The 23379-nt window shown below is 51.1% G+C and overlaps 5 protein-coding genes across 5 annotated transcripts; 2 read left to right on the top strand and 3 right to left on the bottom strand.

Annotated features, from left to right (window-relative positions):
- Window positions 1–4314: 4314 nt before the first annotated feature.
- On the top strand, window positions 4315–4863 carry VTJ83DRAFT_2825 (uncharacterized protein; the record flags this gene model as incomplete). The annotated part of the gene is made up of 2 exons (XM_071009138.1): window positions 4315–4527; window positions 4633–4863. 2 exons carry the CDS (start codon window positions 4315–4317, stop codon window positions 4861–4863), a joined length of 444 nt encoding a protein of 147 aa, XP_070866706.1.
- Window positions 4864–9017: 4154 nt separating this feature from the next.
- VTJ83DRAFT_2824 (uncharacterized protein) lies at window positions 9018–10471 on the bottom strand (the record flags this gene model as incomplete). Its single annotated transcript, XM_071009137.1, has 2 exons — window positions 9018–10291; window positions 10363–10471. The coding sequence occupies 2 exons, from the start codon at window positions 10469–10471 to the stop codon at window positions 9018–9020; spliced, it is 1383 nt and encodes a 460-aa protein (XP_070866705.1).
- A 920-nt stretch (window positions 10472–11391) lies between these two features.
- On the bottom strand, window positions 11392–12824 carry VTJ83DRAFT_2823 (uncharacterized protein; the record flags this gene model as incomplete). The annotated part of the gene is made up of 6 exons (XM_071009136.1): window positions 11392–11788; window positions 11865–12280; window positions 12342–12409; window positions 12461–12497; window positions 12559–12654; window positions 12711–12824. The coding sequence occupies 6 exons, from the start codon at window positions 12822–12824 to the stop codon at window positions 11392–11394; spliced, it is 1128 nt and encodes a 375-aa protein (XP_070866704.1).
- A 1535-nt stretch (window positions 12825–14359) lies between these two features.
- VTJ83DRAFT_2822 (uncharacterized protein) lies at window positions 14360–17499 on the bottom strand (the record flags this gene model as incomplete). The annotated part of the gene is made up of 5 exons (XM_071009135.1): window positions 14360–16306; window positions 16375–16560; window positions 16621–17139; window positions 17220–17274; window positions 17333–17499. 5 exons carry the CDS (start codon window positions 17497–17499, stop codon window positions 14360–14362), a joined length of 2874 nt encoding a protein of 957 aa, XP_070866703.1.
- A 3661-nt stretch (window positions 17500–21160) lies between these two features.
- Window positions 21161–23225, top strand: VTJ83DRAFT_2821 (uncharacterized protein; the record flags this gene model as incomplete). Its single annotated transcript, XM_071009134.1, has 2 exons — window positions 21161–21299; window positions 21370–23225. 2 exons carry the CDS (start codon window positions 21161–21163, stop codon window positions 23223–23225), a joined length of 1995 nt encoding a protein of 664 aa, XP_070866702.1.
- Between the last annotated feature and the right edge of the window lie 154 nt (window positions 23226–23379).

Below are 23379 nucleotides of genomic sequence, written 5' to 3'. Positions count from 1 at the left end.
AGGTCTGTAAAACTCTTAGGTATTACTCCTAAAATACTAAAAATATATTTCTTAGAACTAGCTAATACTAAAACACTTTAATACTTTCGAAATATTAAAAATTATAAGTTTAAATACTTATTCTTAGAAGCTTATAACGAGGAGATTAGGAATCTCGTTAACCGGAAAACTTAACGTATTATCTGCTGCGTAAAGGCTAAAAGACGTCCTTTACTTTTTAAATAGGTGTTTATATATAAGTTCGACGAGTATAGTTATATTAAGAAAGTAAAGGTATATATTTATATTAAAAGTAATCTATAACGCTAAAATACCCTTAAAACAACTTATACCGCTACCCTCGCCGCTTATATATTTCGCTTTATAATAGCGATTGCTACGTACTTTAACTTTAAAGTCTACTAGTTCGATATTAAATAAGTATTTTTAAATACCCTTCTAGAAACGCCGGTATATTATAAGCTTCTAGAAGGATATAAGTAGCTAGAGAAGTATATTTAACTTTTGTAGGCCTTTTATAGACTTTAAGAGTTACCTTTCCTTTAATACCGAAAGTTCTCCTCTACCTTACGTAAACTAGGCTTTAAAGCCTTTAAAGAAAAGCCTTGCCTTTTCTATAACGACTAACGTAGGTTACTATTGTATTCTACGTCGATAACTATCTTATCTTCTTCTATTAAAACTATATAGATAAAGTAAACCGTATTATAAATGCTTTTAAAGCTAAGTATAAGCTTTATAAGAAAGGAGAGGTAAAGTAGTTCCTAAGCGTAAGAATTATTAAGAACTATCCGAAACGCTAAGTATTCTTAGTCTACGACTAATACATCGAAAAAGTAGCTAAAAAGTTCGACATTAACCTTACGGTTTATACGCCTTATATTCCACTTCCCTTTAGCAATCTTATCAAATATAAAGGGACCGCTTTAAATAATAAAATTAAACTTTTCTAAAAGTTTATTGGTTCGATACTTTATATAACTATTATAATTTACTTAGACGTAGCTTTTACTACGTTAAAGCTATCTTATTTTTTAACAAATCCGTTATACTAATATATTTTTATAATGTATTAGGTAGTTTATTACCTGTATAGAATAAAGTATTTAGGGATTATATATATTAGTAAGGAAACCAAGTCGCAAGTACTCTTTATTGTAGAAGATATATTATTTACCGATTGCTTTAATACTTAAAGGTCTATCTAGAGCTACGTAATAATATTCTTTAAGGGTATAATTATATAAAAGGCTATAAAGCAGTTAACAGTTACTACTTTATCTATAGAAGCTAAACTAATAGCGTTTATAAGTACTACTAAGGAAATTATAATATTATAACGCTTTTTTAAAAATATTACTCTAGACCTCGGAGAACCGTAAGTAATCTACTGTAATAATACTAATGTAATTAGACTAGTAGTTAAAGATAAAATACGGATAAATACCTTTTTAAAGTACGTCGATATCTATAATATATAGGTAAAAGAGTAGGTTAAAAAAGGTACTTTTAGTATCGAATACCTTTAAACGGTATAAATACTAGCTAACGGATTAACGAAGAATTTATTACAATAGTGTTTTAAGTATTTTCGGAAGTTTTTTAACCTTTAAAATACTATTAAAATAGCGTAGGATTTAAAAGGTAACTTAAAACAAAGGGTTAATTAATAGGATTTATTCCTAGAGACTTTATAATAAGGGCGCGAAGCGTTAGAAACTAATATAATAAACCGATAACCTAAATATCTAACCTACGCTTCTTTAACTCGGCGTATAAACGTATCTTCTAAGCCTCCGCCTCCTTTTCCTTCACCTTAGTATCCTCCTTAGCTTTTATATTAGCTAGAGGACGTTTTAAAAGCTCCTCTTCTTTATCTTTATTATTATCCTCCTTTACTGCCTTGCCTTTACTCTTATCCTTAGTCTTTTTAGCAAGGGGAGACTTATCTTCCTTCTTCTTTTTACTAGCCGGGCCGGAAGGAGCGGAAATTACCGTTAAAGAACGCTTACGAGTACCGGATAGCGTAGAGGGACCGGACTAAATTAAAGTAGGCAGCGCTAAAACGCTATTAGTAATATAAAGGAGTAGAGTTTTTAAACTCTCCTTTAAAGATAGAAGAGACTCTAGCTATTAACCCTTAGCGATACTAGCCTTTAGGTCTTTATATATATAACGGGTACAATCGATAATCTGTATATTTATTAGAATCTATAGATCGGGTCTCTAAAATAATAAACTTATATTTTTAAGGGCGCCGGTTTATTTATATTATATATACTAAATAATAGTAAACGCTAGTAATAAGGGATTAATATATAATTAAAAGGATTAGCTAAAAATATAATACTGGTTACTATAATAACTGTCTAAGACTTTAAAATAATAAAAAGGAAGTTTTACCCGAGTCTATAAAACGTTACCGTTTTATAACGATAGTAATAGGTTTAACCTATAACTAATAAGTATAAGCCGTTACTATACTTTAAAGTCGACTTAAGATAACCTATATAGGGTTTAATCCGTTAACTAAGAACCCTACAGCTATCCTTAAACCTTTATAGAAGTTTAAAGAGCGGAAGCTTAGCAGGGTTAACCTTATTTTTATACAGTATAACTGTAATATCCTAATTATTATTAAAGGATACTATAATACTATTAGAAAGTAACTTTATAAGTAAATTAATATTATTACTTGTATTAATAGGTTTTTTACTGTCCTTAGCAATATAAAAAGCTAAACAACTATTATAATATATTAGAAAACTATAAATAATTGTAACGAGAATTAGTTGGTTACTCCTTTATAATTAAAGGGTAAAAAGAGTAGTTTTAAACGATCGAAAATATATTTTAAACGATGAGAATTAGCGACCTAGTTTATTAAGCTGTTTAACAATATACTTTTAATACTAAAAAAACTAATAGAGCTGGAAATCGATATAGTACCTAGGAAAGCTATTTCTATAGTTATAATAATCGGAAAGATTATTTTTATTATTATAGTTTTAGAATATTATAGTCAACCGGATTATTATTAATATTTCCGGAAGAAGAATAATTTCCTTTATTAACCTTTAAGTCAACCTTTTAAAAGCCTAGAAAATCAACCGATTACAAAAGCTTTAGATTACTGGATACGGTCCGTCCTAAAGTTTAAAACAGCTTATAGTATACTATAAAAGGATTTAACTCCTAACTACCCTGTTAAAAAAGACGCGAAAGCTACGACGGCATTTCTCTCTTTTCTTTAACTTTCAGGATCCTGTTATAGCAGTTGTTCGCTGATTACGAACAACTGGGAGGTGTATAACAGGATTTATAGGGACTTATACCCTGGTCCTAAACCCCAGCAGGCATTCTGCCTGCTCAGACCGCTATTCTGGGCATCCATTGTGTATATAAGGAGCCTCCAGGAGAGGCATATTAGATAGTTGTTTTCTTCTTTTGAACAACAGCTTCCAACCACTCCTTTCCGCCGTATACACTCTCACAGGTCCGGGCCATTACAATTTCTTAGACAATAGGACAAAAGCTATCCCTCAAAAACCTCGATAACATTTCGGTCTTGTGTGATCCCATAGGGCTGTGCTTTGGAATATATTCGACTATGAGGGCAACCCCTTCTTGATGAGAGGACTTTGTGTTAGCTTTAATTACAACCTAAAAACCGCTCCTCGTCACTTAACGTCTGGTTCAGTTCATTACACGCCAGCACGTACACAAGATACAATCGTCCGAAGTGATGGATCCACCTCCAAGTTCAAGGCAAAATGCAGATCCCAGAAACAGTACAAATTGATCTTGATCAAGTCAAGCAGAGGTAGTAGAAGAAGTCAGCATTGTTGAATTAGCTGTATGGTTTCAGAACGGAATGTAGGATCTTGGCTAGGGAAAAGGATGCTCCTACCATTACCCTACTAGCTACTGCAGATATCTCTCAAGATACTTGTTCATGGTGTCGATGATCATGTCTCTGAGCGTTTCCAGCTGTCTTGGCTACTCGTTGAAGCGCTTCGAAGCTTTCTTCTGCTGTTTTATTTCTGATGGTTGAAGGAATGCCAAGACATGCGTCATGGGCCTTTGCCGAAACCAGCCGAGTCCATTCTGATCCATAGGCATGACAGAATCTGATTGGACATCAAGCCCCACCTCACGGAAGCGTCCGACATGGTCCGAAAGCTCAAGTCGACATCGTGCTGTCGCTGGCGATTGACCAGTCACGGATGGTAGCACAATCGAATCCCGTGTCGACTTTCTAGCCACCGTACCCTCGCAGAACTTACATCCTCCCTCTAATATCTTTTGATTTGCATGGCGTCAGACGAGACATTGCCACTTCTTCCAACTCCTGTGCACCGCAACTCCGATCCCGAAGACAACACAATGAGCACCATTTTTTGGAAAACCGGCGCCGTGTTTGGTGCTGCTGCCGTAGGCCTCGGAGCGTTTGGCGCTCATGGTCTCAAGAAACACATCTCCGATCCTCAGAAACTTGCCAACTGGTCCACGGCAGCTCAATATCAGGTACCGTGTTTGGTCATGTCCCTCCCCCCGCCTCCAATACCCCCACGCAAAGTGCACGACGCCCTTGATCCCCGCTGACTCATTGCTGCTTGTTCCTAATTCCAGCTTGTCCATTCTGTTGCCCTGCTTGTGGCAAGCAACAATCCCGTCGCCGGCGCACTCTTCACCGCGGGTATGACCATGTTCAGCGGCAGTCTGTATGCCTTGACCCTCGACACAGAACGGTTTCGTGTTCTTGGTCCGGTCACGCCGATCGGTGGTCTATGCTTGATCGGTGGTTGGTTGGCGCTGGCATTCGGAAAGCGCGGTGCCGCTATGCGCTGGCCACGGCCTTGACCGGTGTGTGTTCCGAGTAGCTTCAGAGGGCTGCTATATTCTCCTGGTTGCAAGATCGACACATCATAGCATCACACGCAAGATATATATTTAGCTCCTTCATACAGTTGTATCTTCGAGTGACTTAATGCTTGATGTCCCTTATTTTGTTACCAAGGCAATTGGTTATGTTGGTTACCCACTCCATAACGCACTCAGTCTACTTCCACTCCCAGCTTCCCAATCAAAAATAGCCCGCTTGTTGTCTTCGGTCTTTATTAAGCCTAGCTGTTGTTCCGGTCGCCATGGGGACATCCTGAGCAAAACTTGTTCTCCATCCCTGACGGGGATGAAAACCGGAATTTTCTGGGGGCAACAATGCAAAAGTTCTGTCCAGCGTAGATAAACCACTCTGACATGGGAGGTTTTGGAACCGGATCATAGGAACTGAGATCATTACTGTAGATTGAGTCACACCCGCGCGCCTGGGTAAAAGTAAATTCTAAACCCAAACCTGATGTTGGGTTTTGCGATTATCCATACGTATTGTATACGCACTTGCATAGAATCCATTAGAAAGCTGTAGCCCACCCACAGACTGCCGGTGTACATTGACCTCAGAGTATGGTATTTAATTCTCCTTCCCCTCCCGGTTCGTCTTGCGTTCTTCTCTTCTCTTACATCCTTCACGGGACTTCAACACTTACTGAGCCCTTGTTCCTTTCCACTCATCTCAAGCCCTCTCCCTTGGCATGCATCTCTTCATTCCTCATTCCATTACGACTTCACAAGTTGATTTCCCCAATTTCATTTCCTCTTCATGTGTGACGCGTCCCCCTATACCTTCGCCTGCTACCTGCTAGCTCCAGACGCAAAGTTATCGGAAGTTTTCTGTATACCCAGAAGGTCATTACAGCGATGCCATTGGGGCAGAAAGAGTGCGTCCCGTGGAGGTGCGCAGTATGGGTCGGTCCCTGCCGTTCCACCCCGCCGCTCCCCACTACCCTTGCGGCGGCTCAAGAGACCTAGAAAGCCTAGGCCGCGAGTTTTTTGCTTTCAGATTCCAAGGCCCACCTTGCTAATGAAACGTCTATCTGCAGCCGGCAGCCCACAATGGCTATCCTGAGCACGACACCCGCCAAGCGGTAAGTCCACCCCCCGCCCCCCATCCCGGGCCTCAGATGATAGCACAGCTTGTTCCCCATCGCGAAGGGCTTTGCCTGGCCAGCATTATCCGCCTGTATGGTGTCTGTAGCACACCGTTGCCCCCTCTAGGACCTGGGTTTTGAGGCTGCAGTGGCCGCCAGAAAGTGTGTTGATGGGTAGCCGATGCCAGAGCTCGGGCAAACAGACCCTGTTTGTAGCAGTCCTCTTAACGAGGACGGATGGTGATGGCTGTGTGCCTGTGGTGACGACAAGCGAAGGACAAAGGCTCTGGAATCGAAGTGTTTTTCTTCGCATTTACGAACGCACCGGATCACTGGACCAATATACTGTGGCCGCTCAGATAACATCATCATCTTTCACAACAGCAAGCACAAATTGGGATTATCACGACCATCCTGATGGATCATATACAAGCCAAGGGCTTGAGCCCATCAAGACCACCCCGATGATAACAAAGTGGCTGAAGCGTGTATTGAAAGCGTTTAGCCAACGGCTATCTAGGCTGATCAGAACTCTCCTACATCCATGGCATCAACCTGCGCAAGACCGGGTCGAAGCCGCTGACACAGGCCGTCATCAGAATTTATATCAGACGAGTTTTGCGGCTGGTGAACTTTAACGGGAGGGCTGAGACTCTGGACAAGAGCCATTCTAACACAAGATGACATCGATGGAATTCGGCCACCAAAGCTTCTGGACACCTAGAAGGCGTAGGTAAAGGCGGCGAAGGAACGCGCACAATGAAGCACAGCAACACACTGCGCAATGTACAGGGCGTCATGTCGGGGCTAGTGAAAATGGCATCGACGATCGGTTGTCATACCCATAAGTGCGCTGGTAGGTCGATGACGGGCGGGCAAAGGAGATAACAGCCACAGATCAGCAGGACATGGTTCTAGCAGATTAGGTTAAAATAGAACGCAGAACGAAATGCTTCAAGGACTCGCGGTCTCCTGTCCCGTGATAATATATATCATCACGACAAACACACGGCATGAGGTTATCCTTGCCATCAAAGAACCCGGAGGAGCCTCTGCTAAGGTCAGAACGCCTGACCTGACAACATCAACACCGAGTGAACCATAGCTCGCGGGAACGCTCGACACTTCGACAGGTCACGTACAAAGACGCACCAGGATTGATCACTTGACCAAAAAGGAACGACATCTGGGCACAAGTCTTGAGCTGATTGATTTCCAGTCTACAGCATCTAGGAACAGCCAGAACCCAGTGCACTACCTAGCCTTACTCTCTCTTGGGCAGCCTCATGAACCCAAACTATGTGCCAAGCGGGGCCCTATCTCGCCCGCCACAGTCACTCACCCGCAACCCTTCCACTGGACGTAGCCACTCCTAGCACAGTGTACATATGCCAATCTGAATGACGGTACTGGGGTGGTCATATCACTCCCATCAGCCGGGGCCTGCGGGATTTCCTGTGTGACTTTAGGTGTTCGTCGCCGTCTGCTGAGAGGATGACGTGCGCGAGGCAGCTTGGCGGCGGCCGTTGTTCCGGGAGGCACTCGCGCTTGAGACGCCAGTGCCTTGTCGGCGACGCAGGTTGATTGAGATCGCTGCTCCTTGACGTCGGTTAACGGAGGCGCTCGAGGCTCCTGCGCCCTGTCGGCGGTTGAGGTTGATCGAGATCCCTGCACCCTGGCGACGGTTGATAGAGGCGCTTGACGCGCTGGTGATGCCGGCTTGACGACGCATGCGGGCGAGGCGGGCGGCGGCCTCTGTTGTGGTGGCGCTTGCGGTGACGACAGTCACGCCAGAGGGAAGGGTGACGCCAGACGGCAACGACTGCCCCGACGAGAGCGTGATCGTCTGCGCCGCGGCTGTAGCAGTCAGGGCTGCAATGAGGATGTGCCACATCATCTTGACTGGAATGATACGACGATGTTCGCTGGGAAGTTGTTTTCGCTTGCAATCGCTGGTATGATGATTTGATGATGCTGAAGACAAAGTATGCAGGATGAGATGTGAGAATGATGGAGTGGACTCGAGGTGATGGAATGGCAAAGAAAAGCAGAAGACGAAAGGGCGGGCAGATTCCGTGTCCTTAAGTAGACACAGAGTCGGCGGGGAGGGAGCCTCTACGGCTTCCTTACAAGTCACCGGGATATAGGGCGAGTTCCCGTTGACGAAGCACTACGTCGTAATGACCCGTGCTTGGTCGAGGGAGATGACCTGTTTGGGCATGGAAGGTTTCCGTTGCAGAAAGGTAGGCTCCCGGCTCCTTCTTCCAGCCGTCGTGTCTTCATCAATCGGGTATCTTCCTTGGGCACTCTGGAATCCATGACGATTAGGTTTCCGACACTAAGTCCAAGGTTTCTCCATTCTGAGGGGTTCTGCTTCCGCATTCAGCTTTTGGACAAGGCTGTGTCCGGCTGCTGGAGTGGACGGGGAGTTGACGACCAGAAAGGCAAGGTCTGACAGCAAAATGGAACTGTCGATGCTGCCATTATTAGCCAGTGCTACAGCAGGCATACGTTCTCCTGGTGGAATCAAATATCCAAGAAGTCTGGAAAGGTTACTCCCTAATAGAACGGTTTCGTGCCTTGCCAATGTTATTTCGACCGATCATTGATGATGGATGAGGAAAGGGAAAATGAGATGGTGATACCATAATGACGGCTGGTTGGGGGGATGCATGGGCTGCCTCAACCTGGGTGAAAATTCCGCCATGAGTCATCTATTATTCCACGGCCTCATCAGGCTTCAGTAAGCTCAGGAGCGTGGTTATACCCGGAGCAGGAGAGACGACTATCTCATTTGCTGGCGTCTTCGCTGTGATGAAACCCTTAGGACACAGGTTTGTAACATTGTCTGTCATCACAACTATGGCTGCGACCCAACCGGGAATGTAGACCGCCTCATGCCACAAAGTATTCAATGGCTACGTAAGTAAGCCATGGAAACCGGATCAGGCGATTCGGATTGCAGGTAGGTTATATGATTACGTGAACTCCCACTGCTCTACCCCATGAGGTGCGTGGACAGCCATTTCACTGACGCCTTGGCTTGACTCTCACTTCAAAATCCACGGGCCGGATATTGAACCATCCGTCCTGCTTCAACTCATAATTGGGGTTCACCATCTCGAAATCAACCTCACGGATCAACTTCGCCATAACCACCACCAAGAACTCCCAGGCCCAGTGTTTGCCGATGCATTCCCGCTTGCCGTTGCCAAACCACTTCTTGACGCCGTCCGGTAGCTTTTCAAAGGCGTCGCCCATCATGCGCTCAGGCCGGAACTCCAGGGGCTTCTCGAAGACGGCCGGGTCACGATTGACGCCGGCCAGCACGATGATCATGGCTTGATTGTGAGCCACCTGGTACTTGCCACCTGCCAAAAGCACGGGTGACTCATCCCCCGGCCGAGGTACAGGTTCAATGTTGAAGCCCGGCGCCGCACATGACAGCCGCAGTGTCTCGCGCACAACGCCGGCGACGTACGGAAGCTGCGCAACATGATCCTGGCGCAGGGGTCCATCACCAACGACGGCGTCGATTTCGTCTCTTGCCCGCACCAACGCGTCCGGGTTTTGCAGCAGGAACAAGATACCCGCCGAGATTGCGCACGGTGCCGTGCTGCTTCCAATGGGCATGGTGACAATTTCGTCAATGATCTGAGACTCGCTCAGCGCCTTCCCAGTCTCTGGATCCTTCACGTTCATGAGCCTCCAGAGTAGGTCGCGCCGGGTGTCATCCGGCCCGCAGGCCTTTCGTTCTTGGAGCAGCTCAGCCGCGAAGTTGCGCATCGTTTTCGTCGCCCGCTTGAGCTTGCCGCCATAGACCAGCCAATTGAGCAGCTTGGGCCGCGTGGGCCGCTTTATGGCCTCCGAGGTGCTTTCCTCCATGGCCAAGAGCATGGGATGGTCAGGTCCGTGCAAGCAGTTGAGCTTCTTTCCGAACAAGGTCAGCACCGTGACCTCGAGGGCCAGCCGCTGGAGGTCATTAAGCGGGCGGATCTGATTCTGCGAGCCAATACCCTTCCATTTGGAAATCAGCTCGTCGGTGCACTGAGACACCGCGTCGAAGTGACAGGCGACCGCCTCCGGGCTGAGCTGAGGAGCGATGATGCGATGAGCCACGCCCCAGCTCTCCTCGTGGTGGAAGGCCGTGAAGAGCGCGTCGTGCACGGCGGCACGGATCTCGATCACGGGCCCGCCCACATACTTGCGGAACCGCTTCTCATCGCAGATCTCCTCAGCGAGAGCTGCGCTCGCGACGAAGACGATTCGATGTCCCAGCACGCTGATCTGGAAGATCTCGCCTGGAGACACTTTGTGAGCCGGCGTCTCATGACCAGTTTGCTGGTTCAGAGGAGTCTTGTCTAGAACTCACCATATTTCTCGGCGAGGGTCTTAAGAGACCACCATGTGTTGTTGGGGTCGATATCAAAAATGTTGCCCAGCAGCGGGATGCCAGGGGGTCGAGGAATCGGGGTTGACATGATGACCAAACTGAGGGGCAACAATTCGAAGACAATGAAGGAGCTCAAGTTGAGATCTGATAAAAACTTGGTCTCTTCAGAGGCCTCAACCATGCCTTTTCATCTGAAGAAACCGGTGGCTGGCCCAGTCCGACACCTGTGTGACAGGTCACGACCATTTGAGCTGTTCCCGCCCTTTGGCGCTGGCTCTCTCCAATAGGAGGACGTGCAGCCGACCCCAGGACGTGACCGACCCCCAGCCCCCAGGACGATCGCGAGTCATGAGTGGTGTTTGAGGTTTCAAACCCTGAGACATGCAGTCATGCAGCCAGCCGCAGCCAACGATCGCTCTCGTAAAAGGCAGATGATCAGCAAGACGCCGCTGGAGCCGCCAGCGATCGCCAATGAAGGACCAACTTAGATTGTGACGTGACACTTTCTCCTCATTCTGTCCGCGGAAGCAATGCTGATGACCACGTTTGCATAGCCAAGTTGTTTGGTTTGTTGACATTCTCTGCTCATCTTTTAGCGTCATAGCACTGCATTGCACTTGCATCAATCCGGTCCCGGCTAGAGTCCATATAACATAGTACAAGTGAGTACCTTAAATGTGAGGCACACATCACGTAACATGCTGCACTTCAAAGATCTCACAGGGGCCGCCTTTTCTCGACATCTTTGGGATTTCAACTGAAGGGCAAGCCGCTGTGGCTCGAGGTGAAAATCCAGGTTTCCTTCAAGCCCCCGCTGGGTGCTTCACCCTTGAGATGCCGTCCTCGCGAATGGATCCATCTTGTAACAGAAAGAACACCGTCATCAAATCATTGCTAGTGATGCAAACATGTAAGGGGTATCAATCCCAGATCCCAAAAACATATAATATCAAACGCCCAAGATCCAGCTTGGCATTTCACTCATGCAGCCAGCATCATTGCGGCTTGTCATTTAGACCAAGGATCGCAACTCTGCTGCAACCCGTCCTCCGTACTCACCCAGTCGAGCCGCGAAGCGCTCCTCACCACGCACTTTTCGTTGTCCTCGTTATACCCCCGTGGCGCTCCACGCATCTCCACAACATTGACGGCTTCGCTGCTGTCAAAATGCTGTGTCGTAACGTGCACCTCCTTGGTCACGAAGATCTGACCCAGCAGGTGCGATGCTGACGCCAGGAGGGGGGCCCAGAACACGGGGATGCTGGCACATATGCATGCCGACGCTGTCTCGAGGCCCGCCATAACGATCGGGGAGGGTCCGTACCAGGTTGGGTCGAAGGTCGGGTAGGTTGCCGCCCCGGTTTTGACGGTTGCCGCGAACCGCCAAATGGAGAAGATGTTTACGCTGGGGTGGGCGTCAGTTGCGTTGCCATTTGACTGCTTCATTCACGTTGAGTCAAGGACGGCGGATTGTCACTCACATGCTACCCATGGTGAGGATGCCCACCAATCCCAGCCGAGTGCGACCCGTGGCGCCCGGCTCGAAATACATCGGGACCGCCAACGCCATGACCACGAGGTCCAGCACCATGTTGACGGCGGCGTGGCTCTCGTAGACGGCCTTGAACTCACGCACCGATTGTGAGCCGTATCCGTAGCATCGCAACCCAGATATGTCCTGTCCGTAGAGCACTGTCCAATAATCTGAGACGGGGACGCACGGGACCCACGCGATCACGGAGTACGCGGCACCCCAGAGCGCGATGATGACGATGAACCGCCGGCATAAGTTGTAGAGCCGCGTTCCTCGCTCATAGACGCGCATGTATTGCAGCAAGAGAGAGATCTTGATCAGCGCCGTGGACATGGCGTACGAGCCGTTGAAGACGTAGAAGCTCTGAATGGCGTTGTCAGTTATCCTCTGGAACAATCGCAAAACCTGAATCAGGAACACGAACGTGTAAGAACGCCGAGGCCAAGTCGAAGTCGAGATGCAGCAGGTGATGTCCCAGGCCGTACTTCGTCGCTGTCAACAGTCAGTGACCGACCTGCCCAACCATCCTTCATTGGAACATACCGACGCAAATGCTTCCCAGCCCGACCGACATGGTCAACTGTTCGTATGGCTCAGCAAAGAATCTCCATACCATCTCGGGATTCTGGGAGATGACATACCAAGGACAAAACGACGAAGAGGTCATCCCAACCCGGAGCCTTGACCCAGAAGAGCCTCACTGATAACCTGAGGCCCACAAAAATCCATGACAATACCTGCCTCGGGTCAACAAAGATCCCACGGAGACAGAGGATTGCGTCAACTATCGTACCATGAACGTTATACACAATCCCAGAATGGTTTCGCGTCGGTTGATGAATGGAGTAGGCTCGGCAAAGTTGTCTGCGGCCCCTATGAGCCCTATCAGGGTTCCGTCTCCCGCCATTGTGTCTTGAAGATGGCCGATGCTGTCGGAATGGGACTGCCTTGAGTGTCTCTTCCTGATGTCCAGTCAGGAATGTCGAGGCTCGGCCGCATGTGTCTCGGTCAAGGAGGGCCAGACATGCGTTCCGCTGGTTTTGGCGATGGCGTGCTTGCTGGGAGAGGTTCCACTGAGGCTGAAGTTCGATTCGGTTGTCGGTTTGCAGGATGCTGATGTCTGGAGGGCTTGTGATGGTGGTGGTGAACCGAAGAGAAGCGCAACGTGGGGATCCGTCCAAAATATCCCACTCTTCTGGCACGCTGCCAGCGGCCAAAGACGCCAATGGTGATCCCCCGCCTCAAGCACAATAACGTTATCCTGGCCCCCGCCGGCTTAGCGGCGGGCGCTTGCGGCGTAACAATGTGGTGACGATATAACTAGTGTTAGTGCCGAGCACCATACTGCGTAAGTGCCCCAACGGTGAACCCCTGACCACGTCGCGTCATTGCCGGAAGGAGATGCGACAAGTGTGCATACGCACTACGGCGAATTGGGATCTTTCTTTGCTTTTCGCCTTTCTTTTGCCCTCATGTCTTATCGCCCTTAACACTTCCCATCTACGCAGTACAACCCGCAGACCTCCCGCAGAACGAGATGTGACATGGTTCGCTCTGATGTTTCATCGGGTCTGTGCCATGCGGGAGAACTCCTGCACGTGTGCATCCGAAAAGAAACCCATGTATCTGTGCGGCACCGTCCTGGGCAGTTCCTCCGATGCCCCACCTTGCATACTAGTTATTAGTTTAATCATGACGTCTCAGAGCTGCCCAAGAACAATGATGCTTGGTTATTCTGCCGGCGTGCTCCTCGTCAGATGAAGGATGGGATCCTTCCCTGGGAATCAGAAGAGACCACTATGCCCCACCAGATTTGGCGAACTGAGGGTCCAGGTTGTCGCGGGGTTTAACGAGCCAGTAACTACATAACTACGCAGTACCTGATGAACAAGAGCTGGGAGTGCGAGATGGCCGGCCTTCGATTTTCCATTCCCGGCCTGGTCTGGTCTTCACCTGTGTCTAAGCGAGATGTGTGCACAGGCCTCCCTAACACACTAGACAAACATCACCCGGAAGCGCGGATTGCCTATTTTAGCATCACTCTACCTACTGTGTAGTTGCCCTCACAGATAGCGGCCCACAATGACAGCCTGCATGCCAATAGGAGATTTGCCCAAGGTGGGGGGCAGCCAGGGGTATTACGTAGCACCGTATGTAGTGTTCATTACCACTACCACCATAGCGTCCCAGTTAAGATGGCGCATCGACTCAAGATTTTCAAACAACGAAAAGGCTGGATGGTTTTTCGGCTTCAGAAGAACCGATCTTTGCCATTACCGGGCGGTGGTGTTTGAAGACAACATTATTCTGAGAAGCACTCGCTAGGTACAGCCGCATCCATAGTTCAACTACTTCGGCTCATTTCGAGATCTCAGTTGATTTATTACGTGTATTATATACATTCAAGACATGTTTCCTGCTATCGTGCGTGACTCTGTGGTCTCAGACACGTTTTTGGGTATCAATGCAGGTCGCAAACAAATCATCCACAAACGTTGTTACCACGTCATCACCTTCCTTCTTCACCTCGACCCGAGACGTCCCCATGCCGAGCGCGTTCGGCACCTCCTTGAGTTCGATCCCTTGATCATACCCCGGCAGGCCCCGTGAGGGCCGTAGGCTCTTGTGCCGAGCCACCGCTTGTGTTGCGTCTTCGGATGACTCGTGGCTGTGATGATGAGCCGCTGATGGCATGTCTGGTTCTGCCAGCGCTACGGCATCGGTCTCCTCAACATCAACCGTCACCTCTTGAGATATCATGATGCCGCCAAATGAATTGGCCGCCGGTGGCGGCGAAAGTGGGGTTGTCACCAATGACGGCTGCGATGGCTCCAACTGTCCCGCCGGCCTGGCGAATTCTGTGGTTACCACCTCACCCGATGACTTGGCCTGTGACGCGCTGGGTGACGCCAACCCTGGGTCTCCGACGCAATCGTCGGCCCCGTGGCTTCCGCTCCGACCACTTCCGTTACTGCTGTATAGCGGCAATGACGCGACGCTGTCGTTGCAGGCGGTATCTGTGATGTTTTCACGGCTCGGCGAGACGAGTTTGACGGCATCCTGCGGTGAGCTGTGCTTCGGACGAAGGCCGGTGGTGCTCGATTGGTTATGAAGGTGATGGCTATGGGACACCCGGCCCGAGGACTGCCACCAGGGGAACAGGAACCGGGCGACATAGTCGCGGTACCGGGCCGGAGGGGGCGTTGTATGGGCCTTGTAGCATGCCGCATCAAGCACCGGCGCGATGGTGCGGTGGACGGCACGGCCAAAAGCGGCATTGTGAGGCGAGTTCTTGTAAACGAGCTGCTGTGTCTTGAAGAACTCCAGCGGGATGAACTCGTACGCGGGAGCGTCCACGCGAATGTGGATCGGCACCATCATAGTGAAGGCGACGAGCGTGCACATGGTCGGTCGGGCGTCGTTATTGATCGACCTGCATGGTACCTGGGTGACCTTGGACACAAGCCTTGCGTTGTCAAAGACCGGGTCTTGCACCGAAGCACGCAGGCTGCGGATTCCATCCAGGAGGAGCGCGGCGAAGTGGGCGTCACGGGGCGGAAGATCGCCGGCGTGTGCGAGCTGTCTATGAAGAGCGCCAAGCGTCATGCCCTCGAGCCGACGCAGAAACTCCAGATGACCATTCTCCAGACGGTCCATGGGCAGCTCTGCGGTAGGCAGGAGATTCCGAGCCCGCTTCCTCACCAGGACTCTGAAGTTCGTCTGGTGGACGTGGGTCCTCACGGCGAAGAGACCCACGTGGACGCCGGGTTCCATCAGAACACACCTGGAATAGAGCTCCATTCCCTTCAGCTTTTCATCGAGGTTGCCCACCCGAATCTGCATGTTGGAGCGGATAATGTTGGAGACGTGACGCGGTTCAGCAAAGCAGTAACCAGCAGCGGCCAGGTGGTCCACATGGGCACTGTCCACCTTGCGGACCAGAAACATGAGATGGCCATGGCCATTTCGCCGGTTCGGAATGGCGCCCTTTTCTGCGAGGTCACTGAGGGTGTGCTGTTTCCCCAGGAATGAACCGCGCGAGCCCGCGGATTCAGACCCTTCAAGGGAACCGGACCTGTGTGTCCCGCCTGTCGCGAGGATTTCATCCCAAAGGACGCCGACTTCGACGAGGTCCACATTCATCTGAGAAGCCAGGCCCGCGGCGGCCACGCAGAACAGCTCGCAGAAGATGGTCTCGTAGTCATCGACGACGTTGCCGTCTTTGTCGACCAGCTCGATTCCGGTTCTGATGCTCCGCTCACTGTGCGGAAGAAGCGAGAGATGGCAGTTCATCTTGTCCAGCAGAGTTGTGATGCTAGGCCAGCTCCTGGACGCCTGGAAGATCCAGTGGAACAGAGGATGCGCCGTTGAGAAGATCTCGTTGTTTGTCTAATCCCGGTCGTCAGTGAGGGGCCTTCATCGGGGGCACTCAGAAAAAAAACGGATAAAGTGCTGACCTTCTGCAAGAAGGTGCTTGTAACCACCTCGCTGGGCAAGAATCCATCCGGAGTGACCAGGATCCTGCCATTCTCGTCGAAGACAGCCGCTGCGAGAGTGATCCTCTGGGCCCGCCGGGCGTAGCCCTTGCGGACCTGAGCTGAGTACATCGCCAGGCCGGCCATGATGACACACGCAGAGAACGACTAGCCAAACGTTCGTCAGTAATTCCTCTTTCGGTCAGGTGGCCAATAAAAGGGTCTCACCAGGCAGGCCGTGACGATGACGGTCGTGTTGCGGGCGGCAGCGCCAACACCCGAGTTGATATGCAGCAAACGATACCGAGTCCCCATTACGGCGCACCAATGCATGCCAGAGACAGCTCCGGCGAGCACGAAGGAACAGCCAAGGCGCTTCCACCACGAGTTTGTCCAGGAGTTCCTGAAGACAAAGAAGAGGGAAAGGGCTACGGTGCTGGCCGCCGCGGCAATAATGACGGACCCAACAACGAAAGTAGGGAGATAGATGCACTGGTAGTTGCGGATGGATGCGTTGCCGAGGTAGTGCATGCCGCAGATGGCACCGCCGGACAGGACGCCGGACGCGCTCACCCGCCACCAGCTGACCTGGCTGTTAAGGCTGGAGGCTCCCGTGACGACGAAGAAGGCGACGATTAACACGAAGATAGGGACGAAGAAGGAGGCGATGGTGACACCTGGACTGTAGGCGATCTGAACTTCGGGCTCTCCGTTGAGCAGCGTCGTCGCGCGGTTGCCAATGTAATGCTGTCGAAACGCAGGCCGGCCGTCAGCATACCACCCTGGAATCTCACCATTCTTCGTGGGTTCGAATGGCCTTTCCCTACCATGCTCCAGATCGCAACCCCTCCCATGGTGATGGATGCGCCCACAAGTAAAAGACTGTCCAACGGTCAGCCGAGTCGAACACCAGACACCCGTCTCAAGAGACTTCGCTCACTTGTTGTAGTAACCTCTTCTTGACGTGCGACGATGAATCAATTCCAGCGTCGACGCCGCACCAACCAGACTGACCACGTAACTCAGTACCAGCAACCACGGCTCGAAGGACACAGGAATGACCTGGCCCAGGTGCTGGGCCAGGTCCCTCTGATCAGTCGTCGCCATCGCCCTTGTCCGCTTGCGTCGGGGTGGGAATGTGTCGATAATCTACACAGCCATTCGGTCCTCTTCGCTTGTTATCCCACGAGGGATGGCGAAGATGCGACGTTGGGTCGTCTTCGGGATCGGGGGATCGATGGGTGAAGATGTTTCCGCAACGGGTAGATCACGAAGAGGTGCGGTCGACAGAGACACTTGGAGATGGCCCGGCCGGGGAAGATAACACATCCCCGCGACCAAGTAAGGGGGCGAAACATCACTACGTCGAGGCCAGACTCGTTCATTCAACACCTGGCTTACATAACCGTCTCGGTCACACGGTCGGCTTAATGTCAGGGAGGCGCGCAAGCACCACGGTTCCCGGCAATCAAGATGCAGGTGGCGGGCATCCCGAGCCGCATCTGTCCTGGGTATCCGCCCTTCCAACCTGCGCCATGGCGCACAGATACTGCACAGCAGCTCGATTCCATGTTAGCCTCTGGGCGATATCCACAAAACCAGCACCCACACAAATAGCGTTAAACTTAACGGCTCCTCTGAAGAACTGGACGGCCAGGGGCCTCATTAGAACTACACAGGACCGTCAAGGGAGAGCCAACCTTAGCGTCACAAGCTTGCCCGAGGGAATCGGGGGACTGCTGGTCTGCGCCATGAAGCTAACCACCCATTAATTCTTCAGCTGCACATCTGAACCCTAGCATGTTACACTGCATCCCACGGCCACTCGGGCAAAACACCCGCCGAGGCTCTCGCCCAACTAGCACGCAGAGACATTTGGTGTGGCGCTGGTTGAAACAAAGACGAGAGAGACAGAAAGCAAGGGCTCGGCGGCGTCGGCCACCAAGCGTGTCTTTTGCTGCGGCTGCAAGAATCCGAGCATAATCTCCACCAGTCACGGCACCCTGGCCAGAACTGCATGCATTTGACACGGCTCAGTGTCATCTCGAGCGAATGGTTGGCAAGGGCGTTCCGTCCTGGCAGCATGCAGCCCAGAGTTTGACTAGGTTGCTATCGTGTTTCTTCGGTGAATTCTTCCATTCTCCGAAGCCATCTGGGTTGAACCATGTTCCACCGAAACGCACAGGCGCTCCGATGGCAGGACGTGGCGATTGTGGATCGATCAAGTAATGATCCGCATCTTTGTATTGGCGATCGACAAATGCAGATCCCGATCTGCCAAGACGCTTAAATGCCGACCACAGGCATCTCCGCGCAACATCGGCTGGAGTCGATGCGGTGGGGCGGTCTGTGGTCCCGTGGTCCGTGTGTTCGCATCTGAAACTCATCGGCGGTGTTTTTAGGAGGAGACCAAGTCGGCGGAGAAATGCCGCGTGAAGGTGAGCTGCTGTGTAGACAACGCTTAAAAAGACGCTATCTTTCATCATAGGACTTTCGGAGCCAGAACCTCCCCCCGAGACGCGTCTTGACGAACATCCGGGGGCGGTGGGGCGAAGGGTCGAGTAAGATCCAGGGTCCCCATTACGTACTATACTTACTACGCAGTACGTACGCTTCATACCCAGTCATCCGTCACGACGAGATACGCCATTCCGTGCTGCGGTCGGTTGACATCACTCGCAGTGGAGGTACACCGTAGACAAGTGAAACCTGTCATGACAATAATGAGCCTCGTAATGGTGGGCATGCGCCTGGAAACCGTTGTTACTCAATGCCGTGAAGTGTCAAGCGGCTCAATGTTCCCTGGCGCCCCATGGTCGCCGCCCTTGACGGCCAATCCACATCCGGTTCTCAGCTAGCCCTTGAGAAAATGATAGACTCGGCTCTCCTCTGCTGTCCCCCACTGAATTTCAGCCCTTAAGCTCGCAACGGAATACTTGCCGGGTGCGGATCGAGCACGGCGCCCGCTAGTATTTGTCTCCTTTTTCCAACCCCAGCTCTGCTCGTCCCCATGGCATATCCATAGGCGCTAAGTATAGTAGTTGACCACGACCATCCATCCGTTCCTCGAAAGCATGGGTTGCATGAATACACAAGAGCCATCATGTGGGGAAGTTTCCAGCTTGGACCCCCGCGCCGCTCGGGTCGTACCAGCTCACAAAACCGTGGTATCCCGGCCGTCGGAATCAAACCGAATGGGCATGCTGCCAATCCGCTTTGACCCCTACCAGTCCATTGGGAAGCTCAGGTTTCGTCCTCCCTGATTACGTGGGCTTTGAGGTATGCGTGCCAAGTATCAGGATGAAGTGCAAGACGACGCGTCTCAGAGTGCCTTGAGATACGAACTGTTCTAGAAGGCCCTCAGATGGATTTACCGAGATGCGGTGGAGTTGATACGTAGTGCCATGCGCTGTCGTCTTGTTCAGTATGAATCGCGCAACATATGCAACAGGTAGTAGCGGTTATATGGATAATGGTCTCCTGAAGTTGGCAGCAAACACCCAAACCCGGGCTTTCCGCCATGTGTTGATGTCTGTTGTGTCTACTGTTTGCCTTGGTAACTACCGCTGTAGGGAGGTGCTCAAATATTACGCAGTATACGAAGATCTCAAGTGGTTCCTTGACACGCGTTCGGGTTAAAAATAGGTACCCGAGAACCCAAAATACAACGGGCAATGACAAGGACGATGCACTGTGTTGTCAATCGCTGGGGTAATGGGCCAAGATAGTGTTCACAGTAATCATTCGTGGGGCTGATGGTATGGTCATCGCATCGCACAGTACATATTTCGACTAGAGCATACACATGCATGTATATCCCAACCTACACAAATGGGCGGGAATCCAGTACATGAAAAGGCAACGAGGAAGAAAAGCAGGAAGACTGAGTTGGTGTATCGTTTGTACAGATTATACATAGCTAGAGCTCAGCCAGTGTTTTTCTTTTCTTTCTCTTTCTTTTTCTTTTTATATTTTCTTTTTCATTTCTCTTAGGTTTTTTTTTTTTTTTTTTGAAGCCGACTATGTGCATTCCCGGGACACCAAAATGTGCACTGCCAGAGTGCCTTCATTTTGTTCTTGAATTGACTTACGCAAGCACAAGCGATAAGTCTCACTCACAGCTGGTGTGGGCTCTACAGGCCGATACTTGCTGTACACAGTACACAGCTAGCCTCTGTGGATTTGAGGTCCTTTCGCACAATGATGTGAATGACCCCGGACATAAGTTCACGAACATGAAGCGGCGGGACTCGGTGAGGTGCATTCAGAGTTCAATCAGCGTCGTGAGAACAGGAACATGAATGGAAGCGTAGATGGCCAGAGAAATGAAGCGGGAGGGATGTTGTGTATATCGTTGTGAGGGTCTGGTGAGTCGATGGGAGTCAGGCTGGCAGCGTGTACGCGTTCGAGCATGCGGTCTGAGAATGGCAGCCGTGGTGTTGGGCACCAACGAGAGGTGAGGCCTCCCCCACCAGGCGCCGAGCTGAGAGACCCACCCAGCTGAGAATAGCCAGGGCCATTCACAAGTGCCCCAAATGCCGCCTCATCAATCTTACCTCAGGCCGAAAAGCACTGGTGAATAGCGATAATGATTGGAAACCGTTCCCACTTTATTGGCAACAACCAAACTATCGCATTCGTCTCACACATACAGAGCCAATTCTCCTCTGGAAACGGCTGGTAAAAACAGCTATTACGTACCATCTGTTCACGTTCTGTTTGCAAATTGACGGTATATCGGCCGGGGTGGGCAGGCTCAGTGATCAGCATGGCGGCGCGGCCACAGAAGGAAGCAAGATCGCTCTCTGAGATCAACTATCTGGCGTCGAACCCTCCACAATACCCGTACCACCCCGAGCTCCGCGAGTCGTTGACTTTGTATATTTCCAGGGTGCCTGGGACACATGGTAAGCGAAACCCAGTCTGATGCCCACCCTTATTTATGGCCGCGTGGAAGATGTTGACTTGGTGGTGCAGATGTCATTTTATCCACATTTAGGCCTCTCAAAAAGAACGTCACGGCAGAGGACGTTGCAAACTCGCTTTACTACGTCCACCTCGATACTCCCGAGGACGAACTGTTGGCGGCCCCGCCGGGTCCAACCCACGCGGTCTCTCCCCGGTCAAGCCTCGAAAGTGCCAGGAGCGTCATCCCCAGGAAGCCCCTCCCGGCCTCTGCCGTGGCGGCCGGGCTCGACAAGAGGATCGTGAGCAATAACTCGCTGTCAGGCCCCCCGCCAGTCACAGCTTCATTGGGTGTTTCGCCAGCATTAGCAGAGCCGGCGCTACGTCCTCTGTCTCCCACAGCAGAGCCCAAGGTACCCGACGGCGAAACAATCGAAGGATACCGACAGAACCCGGTATTTCAAAAGCGACGATCTGCAGGACCAGGAGATGTCTCAGACACTTCGCAGTCGCCAGTTGCCATGGCTGTACCGATCCAACGACAGGCTTTGTTCTCGACGCCGCCAACGTTATCGGACCCAAGCTCGGAGCTTAGCACATCTGCAGCGTCCGACTCCAGGATCGTTGCACTCCCAATGACACCACCGAAGTTAGCAACGAATCATGGACGACCCATGCCCGTCATCTCCCACACCTCCCCGCCGTTTGCGACTCGGGCGACATCGCCAGGGAAACCCGGGGCTCGCCCATCCTCCGTGACGTTCTCACTCACCCTCATACGGCGCGATCCCACCACGGCAACACAGTGCAACGTTGGGAAAGTCCTTTCGTTCCAAACCAACGTGCCGCCTCCTGAAGCGGCGACCCCGAACCTCGACCCCGACAACATGGGCGAGCTCTTGCCATTCACTCAGCACATCACCATCCACTTAGACGCGTCTGGGTATGCGAAGTACCGCGACCTACCCAGCCGAGCGGATGTTGGGCGTTTACGATTATCATCTGGTGCATCCCTGGTACAACAGCTCAGCCAGATGGGTGTGAGTGGGTCATCTGGGGATGTCCAGGCGTCGGGGCTGAAGCCCGCCTGGAAGCCGGTCAAGGAGGGGTTCAAGCGAGAGGTGACCATGTCGTACAGCGCTAGCTGGACAGAAAATCTGAAAAAGACATTCCACCGGCGACGAGGACCCGGCAGTCCTCCATACGACAGCAGCAATGCGTCCGAGGGCAACGTCGCATCGGGTAAGGTCTCGCATGCACGACACGGCAGCACATCAACAGTTGGCTCGGTCGACTCGTCGGAGGGCCCGCACTCGCCGACTCTTATTACCTATCCGAGGCCCGGGCTCAAACCCAAGGGCTACGCTTTCCTGAGTCCGTGGAACGGTCGGTGCGAGTTCCGGACGAGCGCCAACGGTCGCGCTATCAAGTGTCGCCACATCCTAGATCCAGCGAATGTTAAGTTCGACCCGCGCGAGGTTGCGCAGAGCATCCGCGATGCGCAGGCAGTTGGCCGGTCTAGGGGCGATGAGCTCGCGTCGGCTATGGTGGGAGCGAAACCGGTCAGCGAGCTACGGTATAACCTGCCCCATGGCGGTCATCGCCGTCAAGGATCGCAGATTGACTCCAAATCCAAGGCCGGTCATCATCATCACAAGACTTTGCCAGGACCATTGAACAAGCTTCTGCATCATGGTTCAAGAAGCAGCGACGACGAATATGAGAGCGATGATGACTTTGACGATCAAGACGCGGATGCGTCTGTGGACCCCAACAGCCTTGGACGGGAACTTGCAGGCGGCGGGTCGCGTGGGAGGAGGGCTAAGCTCGGGAAGTTGATCATCCATGACGAGGGGCTCAAGATGTTGGACTTGGTCGTGGCTGCGAACATTGGTGTTTGGTGGACCACATGGGGACGGTTGGCCTGATGGGGTTTGACGGGGTCGGTGTCCAGGGGCAATCGGCTCTGTCATTTGTAGAGGCATTCGGAGAAGACAGCATCGTAGTCACACGTGTTATGTTTGAGGGTCGATCCCAAGCCGATCAATCTTTTCATCCAAGGTGGGAGTCTGGAGTCAATGT

The sequence above is a fragment of the Remersonia thermophila genome, chromosome 3, assembly GCF_042764415.1.
Source record: "Remersonia thermophila strain ATCC 22073 chromosome 3, whole genome shotgun sequence".
Taxonomy (NCBI): Eukaryota; Fungi; Ascomycota; class Sordariomycetes; order Sordariales; family Chaetomiaceae; genus Remersonia; species Remersonia thermophila.
The sequence above is the reverse complement of the archived record's forward strand: the minus strand, read 5'-3'. Positions and strand labels throughout refer to the sequence as shown.